At 35.8% G+C, this 17,350-nt stretch overlaps 2 protein-coding genes and 1 non-coding gene across 5 annotated transcripts; all 3 read left to right on the forward strand.

The window, feature by feature from the left end:
* Positions 1–1,950: 1,950 nt before the first annotated feature.
* Positions 1,951–11,338, forward strand: lrrc71 (leucine rich repeat containing 71). Of its 3 annotated transcripts, XM_028461612.1 has the most exons (16): positions 1,951–2,105; positions 2,290–2,337; positions 2,431–2,562; positions 2,664–2,768; positions 4,242–4,317; positions 4,391–4,465; positions 4,711–4,779; positions 6,116–6,275; positions 6,359–6,442; positions 6,587–6,661; positions 7,839–7,937; positions 8,022–8,085; positions 8,170–8,246; positions 9,063–9,171; positions 10,864–10,955; positions 11,157–11,338. In XM_028461612.1, the coding sequence occupies exons 1-16, from the start codon at positions 2,042–2,044 to the stop codon at positions 11,268–11,270; spliced, it is 1,443 nt and encodes a 480-aa protein (XP_028317413.1). In that variant the 5' UTR covers positions 1,951–2,041; the 3' UTR covers positions 11,271–11,338. The 3 variants fall into 3 exon arrangements, with proteins under 3 accessions (XP_028317413.1, XP_028317415.1, XP_028317414.1); XM_028461614.1 differs by lacking the exon at positions 6,587–6,661; XM_028461613.1 differs by lacking the exon at positions 2,290–2,337 and having other exon boundaries at positions 2,449–2,562.
* A 1,219-nt stretch (positions 11,339–12,557) lies between these two features.
* Positions 12,558–15,635, forward strand: rps27.1 (ribosomal protein S27, isoform 1; the record flags this gene model as incomplete). Its single annotated transcript, XM_028461897.1, has 4 exons — positions 12,558–12,665; positions 13,717–13,825; positions 13,930–14,040; positions 15,377–15,635. Coding segments are annotated over 4 exons (357 nt in total), but the record flags the coding sequence as incomplete, so codon positions are not given.
* Positions 15,171–15,300, forward strand: LOC114472721 (small nucleolar RNA SNORA35). Its single transcript, XR_003675192.1, has one exon. It is a non-coding gene; the product is annotated as a small nucleolar RNA SNORA35 (small nucleolar RNA).
* Positions 15,636–17,350: the final 1,715 nt, after the last annotated feature.

The raw sequence follows: 17,350 nt of genomic DNA on the forward strand, positions 1-17,350 counted from the left end.
TGTAAATGGCAGACTGCAGGCATTTTTTGTGACGTGTACAGTTTGTCAAAAAAAAAAAAAAAAAAATCTTCCACTCGTTTCGAGTTTGTAATTATGATTCTTAAGTCATGAAAAAATACTGTTGGTTTTTACTTTTTTGTTTTATATTTGTTTGATTGTTTTTTATTAAAAAAAAAAGCACTACATTATTGCAAATACAGTTCTCGGTGTTGTTGTTTTTTTTTTTGTTGTCTTACATCAACATGTTTTTAATGGTCAATGAGTTGATGTTCAAGCCAATGATAATGGAACTCTGCAATACTAGTCTTAGTTAAAAAAAAAAAAAAAGACCTGTAAAACCTGAGAAATATATAACAAATCAAGTAAAAACTATTTGAATAACTCATTAAAATGCAAAACACCCCAGGTTGAACTTTTTTAATTTTTAACATTAACTTTTAAACATGTTTTCACAATATGTAAATTGTTGTTGATTAAAATTCTATAATACATGTGTAGGACCTGGGAGGGCGTCGCCAGATCCTTTAAAAAAAAACAACAATTTTAACCAAATTTTGCCTATTTTCACCCTTTTTCTGCAACTACACCAAACTTGCCATATTATAACTTATTTTCATCACTTTTTTGCCATATGTTTTTGCTGATTTTAATGCATTTTTTATTCCTTACTCCCATTTCTGCCAGTTCTCCATCAAATTTCAATGTCTTTCTGCACATTTTTTTACACTTTCAAGACAATTTTGGCACTTATAAACCTTTCCCACAACTTTTCCACCTATTATACATATTTTGACCCGATGTCACTTTTCACCATATCCCATGCTTATTCTTGCCAATTTAACCAAATTCACGACTTGTCATACCCGTTATTTGCCAGTTTAAACTATTTGTTGAACCCTTTTTACCACTTTTTCCATCTTTTTTTTTTTTTTTTTTTTTTGGCCACTTTAATTAGCAACTTTTAACCAATTTCTGTTTTATTAAATCCCATTTCACCACCTTATCCACCATTTTTGGTCACTTTTAACCCATTTTATTTCTGATTTAAACAAGGATTTACGAAGTCGGGTTCTTACAGGGAGTTTACCCATAATCCTCACTTCATTCTGACTTTAATCTCAGAATTCTGACAGTAAAGTCAGAATAACAAAAAAAAAAATATCTCATGTGGCCCTAATCCTCTTCTGTAAAGTTGACTATATACTATGGCCTGAATAATAATAAACGTCATGGATAACAGTGGATATGATTCAGATAAATAAATAAATGTGGGGGTGCATTGGGGTCCCCAGTCTTTGACACCTTTATTTTTCGGGGTCGCGTGCTGAGTTTGAGAATTCCTTTATTAAATCCAGGGGGGAATTTGCTTATGTTACAGCCACAGGAAAAAGAAAAAAAAAAAATCACAAATAAAAGAATGAAAACGTTAACAAAGACAAAGTATAATTAATATATAATTAAGTAAAAGACTGTTAAAATAGGATGCAGATACACACACATTATAGTAGTAAGAAAATAGGATAGATAATACTACTACTAATAATATACAAATTATATACAAATATGATATTTACAAAAATAATACAAATATACCATGTAAAACATATTTTCAGCATTCTTGAAGCCATTAATAAACATTATAAATGTATCAATCACTACCCTACTCATTAAGGGGGGTATTATTGTGATAATTATAATAAATAATTCGTTATTTTAACAAAAGCACTGCTGTTTGGCTCAGTGTAACGTACACATTTTGCCACTTTTTTTTTTTTTTACATGGCAAGTCTTGCCTTCATTTATGAATCTTTAGCATGACTTCCACTGATAAAATATATATTTCAGACCTAACAATAATATGCTTTAATTGTGATGCACATTTGAACGCAGCTTTGCGCAACAGCTCCTTGTTGACGGTAGTCATGGCAACAGGAGTGACTGCCACGAGGGACTGATGTTTCCTTTGTTTCATTGACTTCCGCGTTAAGTCAAGTGGATTTCCTTCCCATTCTGATTGAATCTATAGCTTCCAGGAGCAACAATGTCAAGAAGGAAACAAAACAAAGACAGAGGAAAAATCGACCCAGAGATGTCAAAGGAAACAGGTTAGCAAAATAAAACAGGTCTGAAATGAACGTTTATAAGAGGTTGGAGGGGATTTTGCTAATTTACATTATTAACCTGGGTTTCAATTTGTTTAATGCAACAATTAGAATTGTATTTCAAAATATGTAAAGTGTAGAAAATAAGAATAATTGCAAAAGTAGTTAAAACACTTTAGTTCTGCAGATTCGACTGTGGATGAAACACTGCCACCTCTTCCACCTTTGACCTTTGGTGAGTTCCATCATCTTTAAGTTGTTCTCACTTTGGATTTCTGGACGTTCATGATCATTTTATCTTCTAAACTCTATTGTTAAAACCCTGCAGATGACTATCAATGTACAGGAAATGTGGAGGTTGATTTTCCGGCCCTTTGTGATCTTTTGAACATACGTGATCCCCCATCGATCCGCATCAGGTCCCCAGCGTCCTCCACCCTACCTGAGGAAGAGACTACAGGTTAAATTAAAAAAAAAAGAAGTGTAAAATAGTAAAAAGATTGGTCGAAAATGAATAAATGCAGTGTTTTCATCACTTTTTACTATGATTCTCGCCCTCAGAAGAAAACACAGTCCGGGAAAACGACAGCTATTCCTTTAAGCCATGTGTTGAAGTGGAATTGGAGCAGGAAAATTCTCTCAACGTCAAGTTCCTGAAGATTTTTGGTAAAAAAAAAAAAAAACAGCAACACAAGATCAATAGTTTAGTTATTATCATAGTTTCCAATATCAATAAATCATCCTACTTTTTTTCATTTATCCAGTAATTGGATTCATGAGCAAAAAACATTAATATTTCAAGTAGGGATGTCCCCATACAACTTTTTCCACTTCCGATACGATACCGATATTGCAGCCTTGAGTATTGGCCGATAGCACTATCGAATCGATACAATATCAGCACAAATCATACTTTTATGACTTATTTTGTAGTGTGGAATGTTAGAAAAGTCTTGATCAAGTGATGTCACTCAAACAGAGAACAATAGTCAGTAACAGCAGGTATGAGAAAAAACTGACCTATTTATTTATTTATTATTATTAACCAATTGGTTACATACATTTTAACCTTCAACATAATATATACAGTATTCCACAATTGAATAAATATAATATAATATATATCGGAGATTTTAGATGCAGTCTGATAAAATCCGATATTCGTTTTCTGGCTGATATTGGACCAATATCCGATATCAATATCGGATCGGGACACCTGTAATTTCAGGTACTATTTAATATATCCAGCAGCTGTTGAGTGACTACGAGATAAATGCACGTTAAAGTGACATTTTATACGGAAACAGATTAGGACCAATTTTAATAAACAAAGTTGAAATGTTGAGATTAAAGTAGAAATTTCAAGGAAAAAAAGTTGTAATATAATAATATATGTTAAGGTTTCATTTATTCAGACAAGGTTTTTTTTTTTTTTTAAGAATTTCTATCTCTTGACATGTTTTGGCTGTCAGCTGTCAGTCTTCCTCAGAGGTGATATGCTTTGATGTATCCTTGCCAGTTCACATAATGAAAGCATCAAAGCATCTGACGGCTTTCATGTGTCCTTACTTTATTATTAAATGAACCCTCCTAATATTCTCAAATATTACCAATGGGGTCAATTTGACCCCAACAATATTTGCCTCCAGAAAAGGATTTTCAGAAAATTGTTGACCAAGTGTCAGACACTTTGTTTATTGGTTAAATATATGCATATAACCCATTGACCTGATCTCTAGCGCCACCATCGGGCCAAACTATTGAATTAGAATTAATTTTTCTTGAATCGTTTTCATCCAAATCTTTTCTAATTTGGGTGCACACACACACACACACACACACACACACACACACACACACACACACACACACACACACACACACACACACACACACACACACACACACACACACTTTTCTCTCATGAACACATTTATTGATTTTTATCTTCTTTTTTGTAGCATATTTAAGTCAATAACAGTTAACTGTTATTTGTTGAATGATAAACATTGAATGGGGTCAAATTGACCCCAATAATGATAGGAGGGAGAGTAAAAACACTCACTGTTTTATTTTTTTTTAATTTTTATTTTTTACGTTGAACTGATCATATTATACATATCAACAATCTTTCTGAAGGCTGGAGAGTGAACAAAAGGATGTTTCGTGTGCTGCAGAAGATGTTCCTCTCTATGAAACACCTGCGGTGCATTCAGTGAGTTCACGCTGCACAATCATCACAGCTTTGTTCCTTGTTTTTCTCTATAATCTTGTCCACGTCGCTGCAGATTCTGGCAGACAGGACTAACAGATGAAATGATAATCACGCTCAAGGACACGCTACCTCTGTGCACCAGCCTTAGGTGAGCATCATCACACATTATAGGTGTAGTTGCACTGGAGAGAATCATGTTTCTGGTGTATTGATGGCAGGGTCATTGGAAAAATAATAATCGTATTTTTAATGTTTGCTGTAATCGTAATTAAGTTATATAACTGAACATGAATAATTCAAGACGTAATTGTAAAATGTAATTGAGCCCAACCCTGATTGATGGCTGTGTGAGGTATCCTGCTGCTCCATTTCCTTTGCTTTGTATCATTTTAGAGCTGTGACTTTAGAAGGCGACATTTTTCCTGAGCAGAAGAACTATGGTCTTCTGTCAGACATCAGTGTGTGAGTAACACACATGGTTTAACATTTCCTCTCATTGTTCTAAAATACAGATTTTAAGCTTGTGTACTCTTTACTCTCAATCTCATGAAAAGCACTCAGTAAACCAGACATGGGCAACAGGGGGCCCTAATTTTGTATGCCCCCCCCCCCCCATATCAAACGCATAAAATGACCGCAAGGACACGCAAAAGGACACAAAAATACACAAAACAGCAGAAATACACACAAATAATCCAAATAACATACACATTTACAGAGAAATACACAAAAGGACAGCAATTATACACTAAAATAAGTAGAAAATATACAAAACATCAACAAAAATACACAAAACAGCAGAAATACACACCAATACTCTAAATAACATACAATTTTACAGGAAAAAAAAAAAAAAAAACCCACGCACTCACAAAAAGACAGCAATTATACACTAAAATAACTGAAAACTATACAAAACACTAAAAAAAATGACGCAAAAAAACAAATACATACACAAAATAAAAATAGAAAATACACACTAAACGATACAAAAAATACCGGTACACAAAATTACAACAATTATTGACTAGAATAAGTAGAAAATACACAAAACATCAACAAAAAAAACAACACAAAAAGACAAATAAATACACAAAACATCAACAAAAACACACAAAAAGACACAAAATAAAAATCAATAATACACAATAAACAATACAACAACTACCGGTACACAAAATTACAACAATTATACACTAAAATAAGTAGAAAATATATAAAACATCAACAAAAAGACACAAAAAGACAAATAAATACACATAACATCAACAAAAAGACAAATAAATACACGAAACAATACAATACACAATAAACAATACAATAAATACCGGTACACAAAATGACAAACATTTTTACACAAAAATAACAGGAAAATGTACAAACATAAACAAAATTGTACAAAAATGACTCTAAAAACACACAAAAGAGGGAGAAAACATTCAAAAATATCTCCAAAAACACACAACACTATACACAAATGTATACAAAAATGATGGCAAAATAAAGAAAACATAAAGACAACAACAACAAAAACACATAAAATGTTTTGTTCTTTCCATTATTAATGGAAAGATTGGTCATTATGCTGAATGCTGAAAAAAATAGCAGCAATAATCACGAAAACACATCTTGGAAACGTGTAAAAAAATATATTTTGTATTTACAATGCACGGTTAAGAACCTCTCATGGTATTATGGTTACAATAAGTGCTCTAAAACTTTCATTTGAAGTCTTTTGTATATGGATATTTACATATGGATATGCATGCCTGATTTCTGCTGTATTTCTTTGGTCAAGTCTCACCCACCTGTCCCTACGAAATAACCGCATCGGAGATGAAGACTGTCGTGTGATTGGATCAGCTCTGTCAACACCACGATCGGCCAATAAGAATCTCTTGTCACTTAACCTTGCCTTCAACTCAATAGGTGATGCAGGTGCTGCACATATCGCACAGGTAAACTAAACTACATAAGCCCTGAACAGGTTCACTGTGTTTCCTCCTGAACGCTGACGTTAGTAAAACTCTTTGTATTTCAGGGCCTTCGCCTGAATCGTACTTTGAAATTTCTCTCCTTGTCCTACAATGGGATTGGAGACACAGGAGCTGCTCAACTTGCTGCGGTACATACTTATTTAGTATTGCCTTCAACCTTTACTGACATGCATCTTTCAAACTACTGTTTTAAATGTTTTAAACATGATCTGTCAGTGACATTGAACAATAGAAAAGACCCAAGCTGTGATTCTCACCACTTGTTTTTGTAGATATTTTCTGAATTGACTCTGACACATAAGGAGGCGGTAGAGAGGAGGAGGCTGCTCTTTGAGATAGCTCTGTCTGTAAGTGATAACATCAGAACAACCTCCCTCTGGTTCATCAAAGTGTTTTAATCATCACTTTGACTGTGTTCAATTTCGCATGTGAACATTCTACACACTACACACTCAATGAGTACATGCTGTCTACGATGTACTATTTCAGTCAAGGTCACTTTAGATTCTGCGGTAAGGCTTTGTCCTGGGACCGCTCTGCCAGTCCAGAAGATGCGTGGAAGTCCAAAGCAAAGGGAGCTCCCCCTTGCTCTTCCATGAGCTACATGTAAAGGCATAAGCAGAGAGAGCGGTCAGGAGGACCCCCTGGAACAGAAGACAATGTTTAATTAGACAAAAGAGGAGGAGCTGGGGTGGGGGTTGGTTGCGAGGCGTTTGCGTATGAAACGTGTGGAAGTAGACGTGTTTGCAGTGGTTTACATACAGCGCTGTGATGAACTCTAACCAATGGGAAGCCTGGAACATGATCAGCTGGATGATGAACTGAATTAGGAGATGGCTGTTGTTGGCTGATGGGGTTGGCTAGCTTGACTTCCGTGCCTGCCTGAACTAACGCGATGCTCACTTAGAGTGATTAGGATGGACTTCTCCCAAGTATACTTCAAAGTTTCCCAAGATGCATTTTGAACCTACAACAACAAAAACCTGAAGCACACTGAGGCTAAATATCTCCGTTGATTCTCCACCTTTGAAAGTTCTGAAAACATCTTAAGCGAGAAAATGACCAAGTAGAATATCAACATGTGCTCATTTGATCCATAAAACTCACAAAAACACATTTCATGCCGACATTTTAGAGGTTTTCGGAGACCCATTATTGTGCTACTGACTAAACATCCAGTTAACTTCAAAACAAGAGCCCTATTTACAAAAGAGTTAAAAAACTAATGGAAGACAAGAAGAGATGCTTTTGTTTTGAAAATGGGATGTTTGACTTTTAGCTTGAAGCCGGTACCAGGACGATTTTGTGTTCCGCTCGCAATGCATCATGGGGCAGTTGAGTGCATACTTAAAAAATGTAGTATATATCTGGGTATTTCTCGCGTACTTCCCATACTATCGAATTGGAGCACTACATACATATTTTGACGTCAGACTTAGTGTGAGTAGTACGTTAGTATGCGATTTCAAACACAGCCTTTGACCTGTGCACTGAAACCAGATCAAATCTGCTCTGTCTTTGTAGTCGATGCACAAAGTGGACCCCGAGCCCTCACCCGTTGACCAGCTTGCCTCAATGACTAGCAGCACCTCAAGTGTCAGCAAAAGCACCTCCAATAAGAAGGTGGGTCACCAGGTGAATCTGCTGTGTTGCCTTACGTGAAAACGTTCTACTCTTATTATTTGAATTGTTCTTGGTGAATTACAGAAAACGTCCCAGAAAGACGAGAAACGAGCGGCCAAAAAAGAAAAGCAGAAGTCCCGCATGAAAGGTAAAAAAAAAAACCTTCGGTCCTAGTCAAACACTGTTGATGGTTGGTGAAGCTGTAATAGCAACTTTTCATCTCCATTATCAGCGTCCACTGGAAAAAAAACACCTCCCAGTAAAGGTGGGGTGCCACAAAGTGAAGAGAAACAGCCGAGCACACCAGAGGTATCTGAAACATATTAGATCATGTGATGAGTGGCAGGGCTGGCATTTTCTGTCCAGACCAGTCCAGTACATTATCAGAGGACACCATGTAGAAGCCACTATTAAGTCAGTAATGCTCAACATGTCTTCAATTTTAATTATTATTTTCCCGGAAAACTTTAAAATGGGAAAACTTTTAACCCCTTTGCACTTGTTTCCTTTGTCCCATTGTTGACCCTTTTCAAAAACTTCTGACACTTTTTTCAGACTTTAGCACCTTTTACCAATAAATATCCCTTTTTCTATATTTTTCATTAATTTTTTTTGTTTTTATTCATTTTTTTTATTCTTTCTTTAATAATTTTGGGTCACTTTTCATCCAAATAAGCAAAGTTTTGCCCAATAAATATCACTTGTTTCTTTTTTCCCCTACATCATGCCTCTTTTTGTTCCATATTTTTGCCCTTTTTCACTATTGTTTGCCACGTTTGACCCATTTAAGCGACCCTTTACTATTACATACCACCTAGTTCTTCTTTATTTGCCCATTTTTGGTCACTCTTTACTGCTTTTGGTCCATTTTAGTCACTTTTCACTCTTTTCTTGCCACGTTTTTGCCACTTTTAAACCGTTTTTGGCCACCTGTTATTGTGTCTGCCTCAACTTGCTCATAAAAAAAAAGGGCCCACTTCGGGCTGACAGCCCACCGGGACGATGCCATGTATGCCAGATTACCAGTCCATCCCTGATCAGTGCTCATTAATTAATTGAAAGCATTGCGGAGCCAAAATGCTCTTGATTAAGACTGGTTTGACCTTTTTGTCCATTTTCTGTCAGATGGAGGCTTTGGAAATAGTGCATCCTCTACTGGAACCGTCTGTGTATCCTATGCAGGGGAAGCTTCTAATGCCAGGAAACACAACACTCACCTATCTCAACCTTTCAGGTCAGACAGCTTTGTTTTTTATTCTGATAGAGCAGAATTTTCATTCAGGGGCCAAATCGGGTCAGTTTGATCACAAGATTTCAGATCGGAAAAAAGTGCAATTTGCATATTATTTTACCTTAGTTTGCACTTCTACATATAAAAGTGTGTAAGGCACTGACAGAGGTGAAAATAATGGATTACAAGTACTCGCGTTAGTGTAAATGAGTTGCTTTTATGGGTACTTGTTCTTTTTTCGGTATATTTCTAAATCAGTAAATTAACTTATATTTTAGTACGTTTTAAAAGATGTAAATTAATTCGTTACATTTCTATACCTAACTGTTACTGAGTAAATTATTATTTTTTGTTTTAAAATGATCAATGGACATTGTGAAATTACAAAAACAAGAAATAACCAGACAACAATCAAATGCATCACATCATAGCCGACCAACCAGATTAAATGCAAAACAACAGCATTGAATGCTGGTTATTTTACCACTTTATTCGGTTCAGAATGGGGTTTCTACTTAATATGTTGTTAAATAAGTACTTACTGTATATAATATTTCTTCTCTTCATTTTTGATTTCTTCTGGAGGCCGATTTGAATACTCTCAAGGCTAGGTTCCTAAAGTGGGGTACTGGTACCCCAGGGGTATGCAAATTGTCATAGGGGATACATGAATAAAAAAATGTAATTGTGAACTGGAATATAAGCAGTCAGGAGCCTCCATGCATTATCACAAATTACACATTAGCCGATGTAAGACAGGTACGACATGGTGACAGAAAAGCAATCTCAACAAAAAAGCACAAATATGAAGAGAGCTACATTTTTAATAAATCATTATTCCTCAACAGAAAAGGTCACATCCAGAGACTGATTTTACTGTAGGGCATGTGACATTACATCAGTGGTTCACAACCTTTTTTAAGGTTGTGACCCCATTTTAATATCACACATTTTTTGGCGTTTCCAGAGTCTTTTTTTTTCTTTCCAGAATTAGCTTTTGATAATGTTTGTTTTGTGTGTGGTGTTATAATTTAATAAACAATAATAATTAAAACATTTTAAAAATTCATTTGTAATCAGTATTTTTTTATTATTATTATAAAATACTAGACATTTCAGGGGACCTCATTTGAATTCTAGGCAACCCCACATGGGGGTCACAACCCTTCAGTTGAAAAACACGACATGTGCAGCGGTAGGGTTTACATGGCTTCAGGTCTGAAGGGCTACGGAACTATAAAAAAATTGGGAACTACTGCTCTAAAGGGCCGGATTTGGCCCACGGGCCTTGAGTTTGACACGTGTGATGGAGGGACAAATAACTAAAAATGACACTTAATGAACACACCATAGACACCAGCATCACAACTAGTTTATGGAAAATAAATACTGTCTATTTTTAAATTGTTCTCTTTTCTAATGCTCTATACCCATGCACTTTTATACTGATGAGCTTTTTATTCCGACAGACTTTTATTGTGACTTGTATTGTTTTTATGATAACTGTGTCTGTTTTGGCTTGAATTTTTGAAGTGGACTTGAATGTTGTTAAGAGGGGCATGTGCAGTTTTATTGTACTTGTGCACTGACAATACAAGGATTCTATTCTATTCTATTCATGAGGTTGTTGATGTAATGAAGTATTATGAATAAATTACTTTTGATAATAATGCTTTCGAGTCTGTTTTTCTACAGGAAATAAAATTACAGAGAAGCCGCTGCCACTTTTTCTGGAATCCCTTGAGAAGAAGAGTGAAGGAAGCAGTCTGACGTGTCTCGGTCTCGAGGTGTGTTTCACCGTCGAGGAACTCCAGCTACAACTTTTTAAACCTTGCTCCTTAACTTAAATCTATCCAAACAAACTCAAAGCTATAATTCACATTGTTCATCTTTCCTCTCGCTGCCATTTTTATTCTCCTAATACTGTATTTGTGTTCATAAACAAGTTTTTCATGAATAAACAATGAAGTGTGAACATTCTGTTCCAGAGGAATCTCTTCCCGGAGCAGTGCGAGTCCTATGAGAAGATTGTCCAACTGATGGCCAAGTCCACCTCGGACAGTCCCAATGAACAGACAGCAGATGAAGGGAAGGAGGCATAGAGCTCTGGAAACCGATACGCACTTCTACTGTGTGAAATGAAAAATAAAAACAATGTTATATATTTACATATTCTGTGGGAACAGACAAACAGTTGCTTGTTTACAACAATAAAATGTTAGTATGTACATTTGCATTGTGTCCTATGTATGTGTGTTTGTTGGAAATAGTGTATCTGCTATTATCACATGAAGGATTAGCATTGCATTTGGTTGTATCAAAAGTGTTTGATGAATACCAATTTAGCATGCGCAAATAATTGGTTGCCTTATTTATTTATTTATTTTTATCCCAATAAAGTAACGTTTACTACTACTACTACTAATGGTAGGAGTAATGTATAGTTCCTAATATATTAGGAAAATGTGTTTTAAAAATACAAATTATATAACAAAAAATATACATTTTAAAAACTGCTAATAATCAAAAAATAAATAAAAAAAAAAAAAAAAAAAAAAAAAAATCAAATTAAAATTTAGAAACTAACAAAATAAGTTAAAAAAAAAAAAAAACAACAACAAAAGCAACCTAAAATCCATAGAGTGAGATTTTAGTCAGGTATGAACTCAGCAGGTCTCTCAGATCTATGGACACAGGTCAGATAGTGGAGCCCAGAGTTCACAGTAAACATGGTGATGCTGCTTTTAGTTGTTATGCTGCAAAGAAGTGGAGCAAACTGCCAGCAGAGCTGAAGCACTCTTTTTCTCTTCTGCATATTATTGAGAGGAAGCTTATTAATCAAATTATTGTTGATTTAAAGTTTATGCTGCTTATTTTAAATGTTTTTACTGCTGATTTTAATGTTCTTATCGATTTTTTAAAAACTGTTAAATGTTTTCTGTTGCACTTTTTAATCATGTAAATCACATTGAACTGCCTTGTGTATGAAATGGGCCATACAAATATATTTGCCTTACCTCTATCAGTCAATCATGTGTTTATTAATTGGAGTTCACGTGCACATTACTGTTCTGGGTCACATATCATTACTAAAATATCATTGAAATAAATCAAAAAATATTCTCAATCTTCTAAATGTAAAAAACAAAACAAAACAAAACCCCCAAAACCCGGGGGTTCCATCAAAAAAATTATAATAAAAAATAAATAAATAACATGTAAATGTTAATGTATCAATTCTAAAACCATATCCGACAATAATGAATCGTTGAGATCTCTTAAAAACAATATATTCTTTCGCAAAATGTTTTCTTTTGTCAGACACGAAAGTAGTTATGTTGTTTTGGTTTTGTTTGAGTGTTTGACCTCACTAATATGGCCACCGGTTTATTTCAACGTCATATCCGCTTCGTGCTCAAAGGGCCCCAGCAATATCAGCCCCTCGTTTCCGGTTATGCCTCCTTTTCGGCGTCGGCTTTTTCCTCGCCAACATGCCAGTGAGTATCCTCAGCCTGTACAAACACGCTTTATGTGCTGTATAAAGGGCCGCTAAACCGTCGATACACACCTCAATATCTTCATGAAACATTACCGGTTCCTCCTGAGCAGATTTCGGGATTTTCACTACGCATTAAATATCACTTTTTAGCTAAAAGCTGCGCACATTTGGGCGCACTGCGAGCGCATTGTGACACAAGATGGCTGCGCGCACACTGCAAACATGGATACGGTTCAGCAGCACAAATACAAGTCGACAAATGACACGTATGGGAGGATGTTGGACTGTGTTTATGGGTGGATTTAGTTGATATTGAAGCGATATTGAGTTGTAATAGCTGCGATTAAAGAAAATGCGCAGTTTGCGTTATCTAATGTAGGCCAGAAAACGAGCCTGACGCAGATGTACGTGAACTAATCAGGCCAATCTTTATTTAAGCGCAAAGTATAAAAAACATTTAACTTAAAATACACGCTTGCTTTATCCGTTCATTAGTCTTAGTTAGTTTTGTTTAGATCCCATTTTATTTAACATAAGGTGACCGGTTTTTTTAATCTAAAGAACCGGAACATTAATTTTACCAAAGTAAACGACAGATTATCAAAAGAAACTATTTGCATATGCTTTTATTTGTAGTGAAGAAAGATCACATTTTCTTCCTTTTGGATGAAATGTATTATGGCAACTGTTGAACCAAATTTAAAGTAGCCTTCAGTCATAATAAATCTACATTTTAAGCAAACAAAATGGTTTTGAATAGAAATAATAAAGAAAAACCTAGCATGAGAGGAAGCGACAAGTAATATTGTCAATGCCATCGAGTTGCAAACGCGTGGAAGACTTTTGAGCTTTATAATAGGTTTATTTTGCAAGTGCTACTATAATAACTTGTTATCGATAGCATTTTTAAGTGAAATGATGTCCCGATTTTCAGAGTTGTGTCCCAGTCGATTTGTCCCGGTTTTTTGCAAGCTCAGTCCCATTTATTAAGAAATTGACAAATTCCAATATCTGCCTTTAATGTTTGTTTTTTTGTTTGGTCGTGGTAGCTCGCAAAAGACTTGTTGCACCCGCCCCCTGAGGAGGAAAAGAGGAGGCACAAGAAGAAGCGCCTTGTTCAGAGTCCCAACTCTTACTTCATGGATGTTAAATGTCCAGGTACACATTTTAATTAGGTTTTATCTGGTCATTAGTTTTTTTTAAAGGAGGAAATACTACAGGGTTTAATGGTCTTTTTTTTTCTTTTTTTCTTTCTCCATCAGGATGCTACAAGATCACAACGGTGTTCAGCCACGCCCAGACGGTGGTGCTGTGCGTCGGCTGTTCGACGGTCTTGTGTCAGCCCACTGGAGGCAAAGCACGTCTCACAGAGGGTCAGTATCCAGATGAGGAAACATCATTGAGATTTGTGTTGGTTTATGTTTGAGTGGATTTGTTCACTCAGTTTTGTTTAACAAGGATTATCTGCTATCAACTTGAAGCAGAGAAATGTATGCATTCAAAGTTATTTCACTTTAATGAACTAGGCCAGGGGTGTCCAACCCATTCTAGTTCAGCAGCCAAATATGGAGCAGTTTGATCTCAAGAGGGCCACTGGTTTTATGTGGGAAAATGAGTAATTTAAACATTATTTTGCTCTAGTTTACACTTCTACGTAGACATAAAATACAAAAAAATGTAGGAAACTGACAATATCCAAGCTATAAGTGGCAGATTTCACTCCCAACAGGATTTTCGCTTTAAATTTCCTAGATTTTGTGAATAATTTATATTAGATTGATAAATATGTAAGAATGTATTCAATATTTAAGGGTTTTGTAAGAGTTTTTCGTCTTTTTCAACAGTTTATCATTAAAAATGACTGCAGTCATATGATGTAAGTGCCAGGAAACCTGTCAACACCTGCAAATGTTGAGTTTAATTTACACAATGATTCATGATTTCTCATTTTTACTTTCTCCTGCGGGTCGAATTGGATGCTCCAAAAAGCCCAATCTGGCCCACGAGCCATGAGTTTGACACATGTGAACTAGGACTGTTTATGATAAAAGTGAATACTGAAATTTTTTTTTTAGTTTAGATTTTTCTTAACCATTTTATTATTTTTTAAAGTAAGACTTTAGGTATTAAAGGAGATAATTCATTGGTTATTTACCACTTTGTAACATGTGAGAATGGTATCATGAAGATACAATTTATTAATTTAAGCATTATTTCAAATTTAAAGTTCTTAAAGTAGACTTTAATATTTTAGATTAAATATCTTTTACCATTTGATCTTGCAGACAACTGTAGATTTAGTGAAATTACAGCTTCACACTTAAAATTAGATGTAACTTTAAATTTCCTCAGTGCTAGAATATATCTATTCATGGATTAATTTGACACTTTAGGCTGTGTATGACGTCAGGGTCATTAGTTGGTTTTATAATCAGGAAGTTAAATCAGAGTAACAAATAAAATAAGTGTTTTATTTCATATAAAATCTAAAGACTAGTTAGGACCGCACTGCTAAGTGATTGGACTTCCTTTATCGTGGTCTTCCAATCTCATTCCAGTGCCAGATGAACCTCAGTTTGCAGAAGGGTTGAGCTAAAACATTGGCTCCCCCCTTTCGAAGGCTGAGAACAAATATCCTTGGGTGTCCTGTTTTTCTGTGTGAACGTTGTTGGATCCGTGCGCTGACTGATGGTCTCTGTTCTCTGCCAGGCTGCTCATTCAGGAGGAAGCAGCACTAGCTGTTCCTCCCAGAGGTGAACTGGAGAGGAGAGGATGGACCGGTTGATGTCAGCGTTTCCCGCCCTCTGTCAGCGCGGCGGCAAACCCAGCGGTCGGATCTGAACCGAGACCTGAAGGCCGACCTGAGAGCAAAGGGACTTCCATTGTTGGAGTCTAAAGACGGGTTGTTGCTGTAACTCCACCCTCCAGCCCTGTCTCTCTAAATAAAATGTTGTTTTGGCTATAGGAATGTTTGCTAACGTTTGTTATTCATAACACGTGTTCTAGCAAGATGCTTCACAGAAAGCAGGTAAAATACCTGTTTATCTAATTAATTAATGACTGACGCTTTGTACTCGCATTACATGAATCAATTTTGTCCTGTATTGTTAAATATTAGAATATCAAATTTAATCAAAATACTTATGTGGGGTGGTATTGATAGCTAAAACGTCCTCCTTTATCCATGTTTGGGACTGGTAAAGTGACCCAAAAGCGACACTTTCAGAGTCAGATTTCTGTTTTATAGTTTTTTTTTTTTGTTTTTTTTGGAGGGAGTGGTTTAGTTTTCTTAATTTTGGTTTACTTTCTAACCTCGTGTGGGTCAGGGTCTCCTCTGACTGCTGCTGAGAGTGCTTTGGAACGGGGGAGGGGCTCACGGCAGCACCCGCTGTTTGTTGAGGACAGTAAAATCTGCAGAGCGATACGTCCTTACACATCACGTCAGAGTCTCAAAAGCATCAGAAAAGTCTCAAATAACACCAGTAAAAGTAGCTAGATGTGTATCTAGTAGCTTTTGACAAAAACAGTCGCCAAGATGATCTGAAAAAATGCCAGATTCAGTGAGAAAGTTGCCAAGTTGGCAACACTGGGCGTGGGGTGGGCTTCAGTGATTGGCTCTGGTACGCACGTGATGGGATATTAGACCCACTTTAGTCATTTTTAAAAGCCCTTTGTGCACTCACACAGCTTTCAACTTTTCCTGAGTTACTATGACCACCCGTTGACAATTTTGTGAATTTTTTATGATTGTGGTCCAAACAAATCCGACATTCACATCCTTGAACCAAGCAGCAGCCATGATGAAACTCTCAGGTCAGTCCGATCCTGATGTGTGGAGATATTTGTGGAACCCACACACAAACTGACGGTTCCTTGCTTTATAGATAGAGGAAATTTGTGTCATATTTATCAATGACAAAATAAGATACTTGTTTAATTAAGCAAATATATATATTAGATTTAGTGCTGCTTACCTCCATTAATTTACAAGCACTCTTGCAGTCTTTTCCTCACACACAAGATGGTGGTGCACCTCCACGGGCATCGGTGTTTTTCAAATGGGGGTACTGTACACAATGGCACTACAGGTGGCATTACTTGAGTGAGAGTGGAAAATAATCTAATACAAGCACTAAAAATATAGGGTTTTAGAAGGTTTGTTTCTGGTTAAAATGGTATATAATATATCTTAGAACTTGAACTGAAAATACAAGGGTTAATCTTGGTCCCACATAATGAAAAAAACTACAATAATCTGTTCAGGAAGCGCTAAATACTGTTTCATTCCACCTATTTACAAAATAATGAAATGGATTAAATATACTTGCGGTATGTATGGCCAATGTCTGATGCTTAGCTTTAAAGCCAATATCGGCAGATCTCGATAACATGCAGGTAATATTATGCATCATTATGATTAACTGAAACTATAAGGTGAGATTTTTCCAGAAAGTGATGGCTTGGCTTATTCCCCCTGCACATAAAGATAATAATGAATCCATGAGGTGTTCAAAGGTCCAGGCCCTCCAGAGAAAAGAAGCTTCAGATTAATGCTTATTTCATTACATCTGAGTTTTTATTTCTGCTACAGATGTGTTGTTTTTACACAGTTTAATGCTTAAAGCAATGATCACTTAATGTGATCAAACAGTTCTGATGTGATCAGTGATCATTAATGGGATT

Source organism: Gouania willdenowi, chromosome 11 (genome assembly GCF_900634775.1).
Source record: "Gouania willdenowi chromosome 11, fGouWil2.1, whole genome shotgun sequence".
Classification (NCBI taxonomy): domain Eukaryota; kingdom Metazoa; phylum Chordata; class Actinopteri; order Blenniiformes; family Gobiesocidae; genus Gouania; species Gouania willdenowi.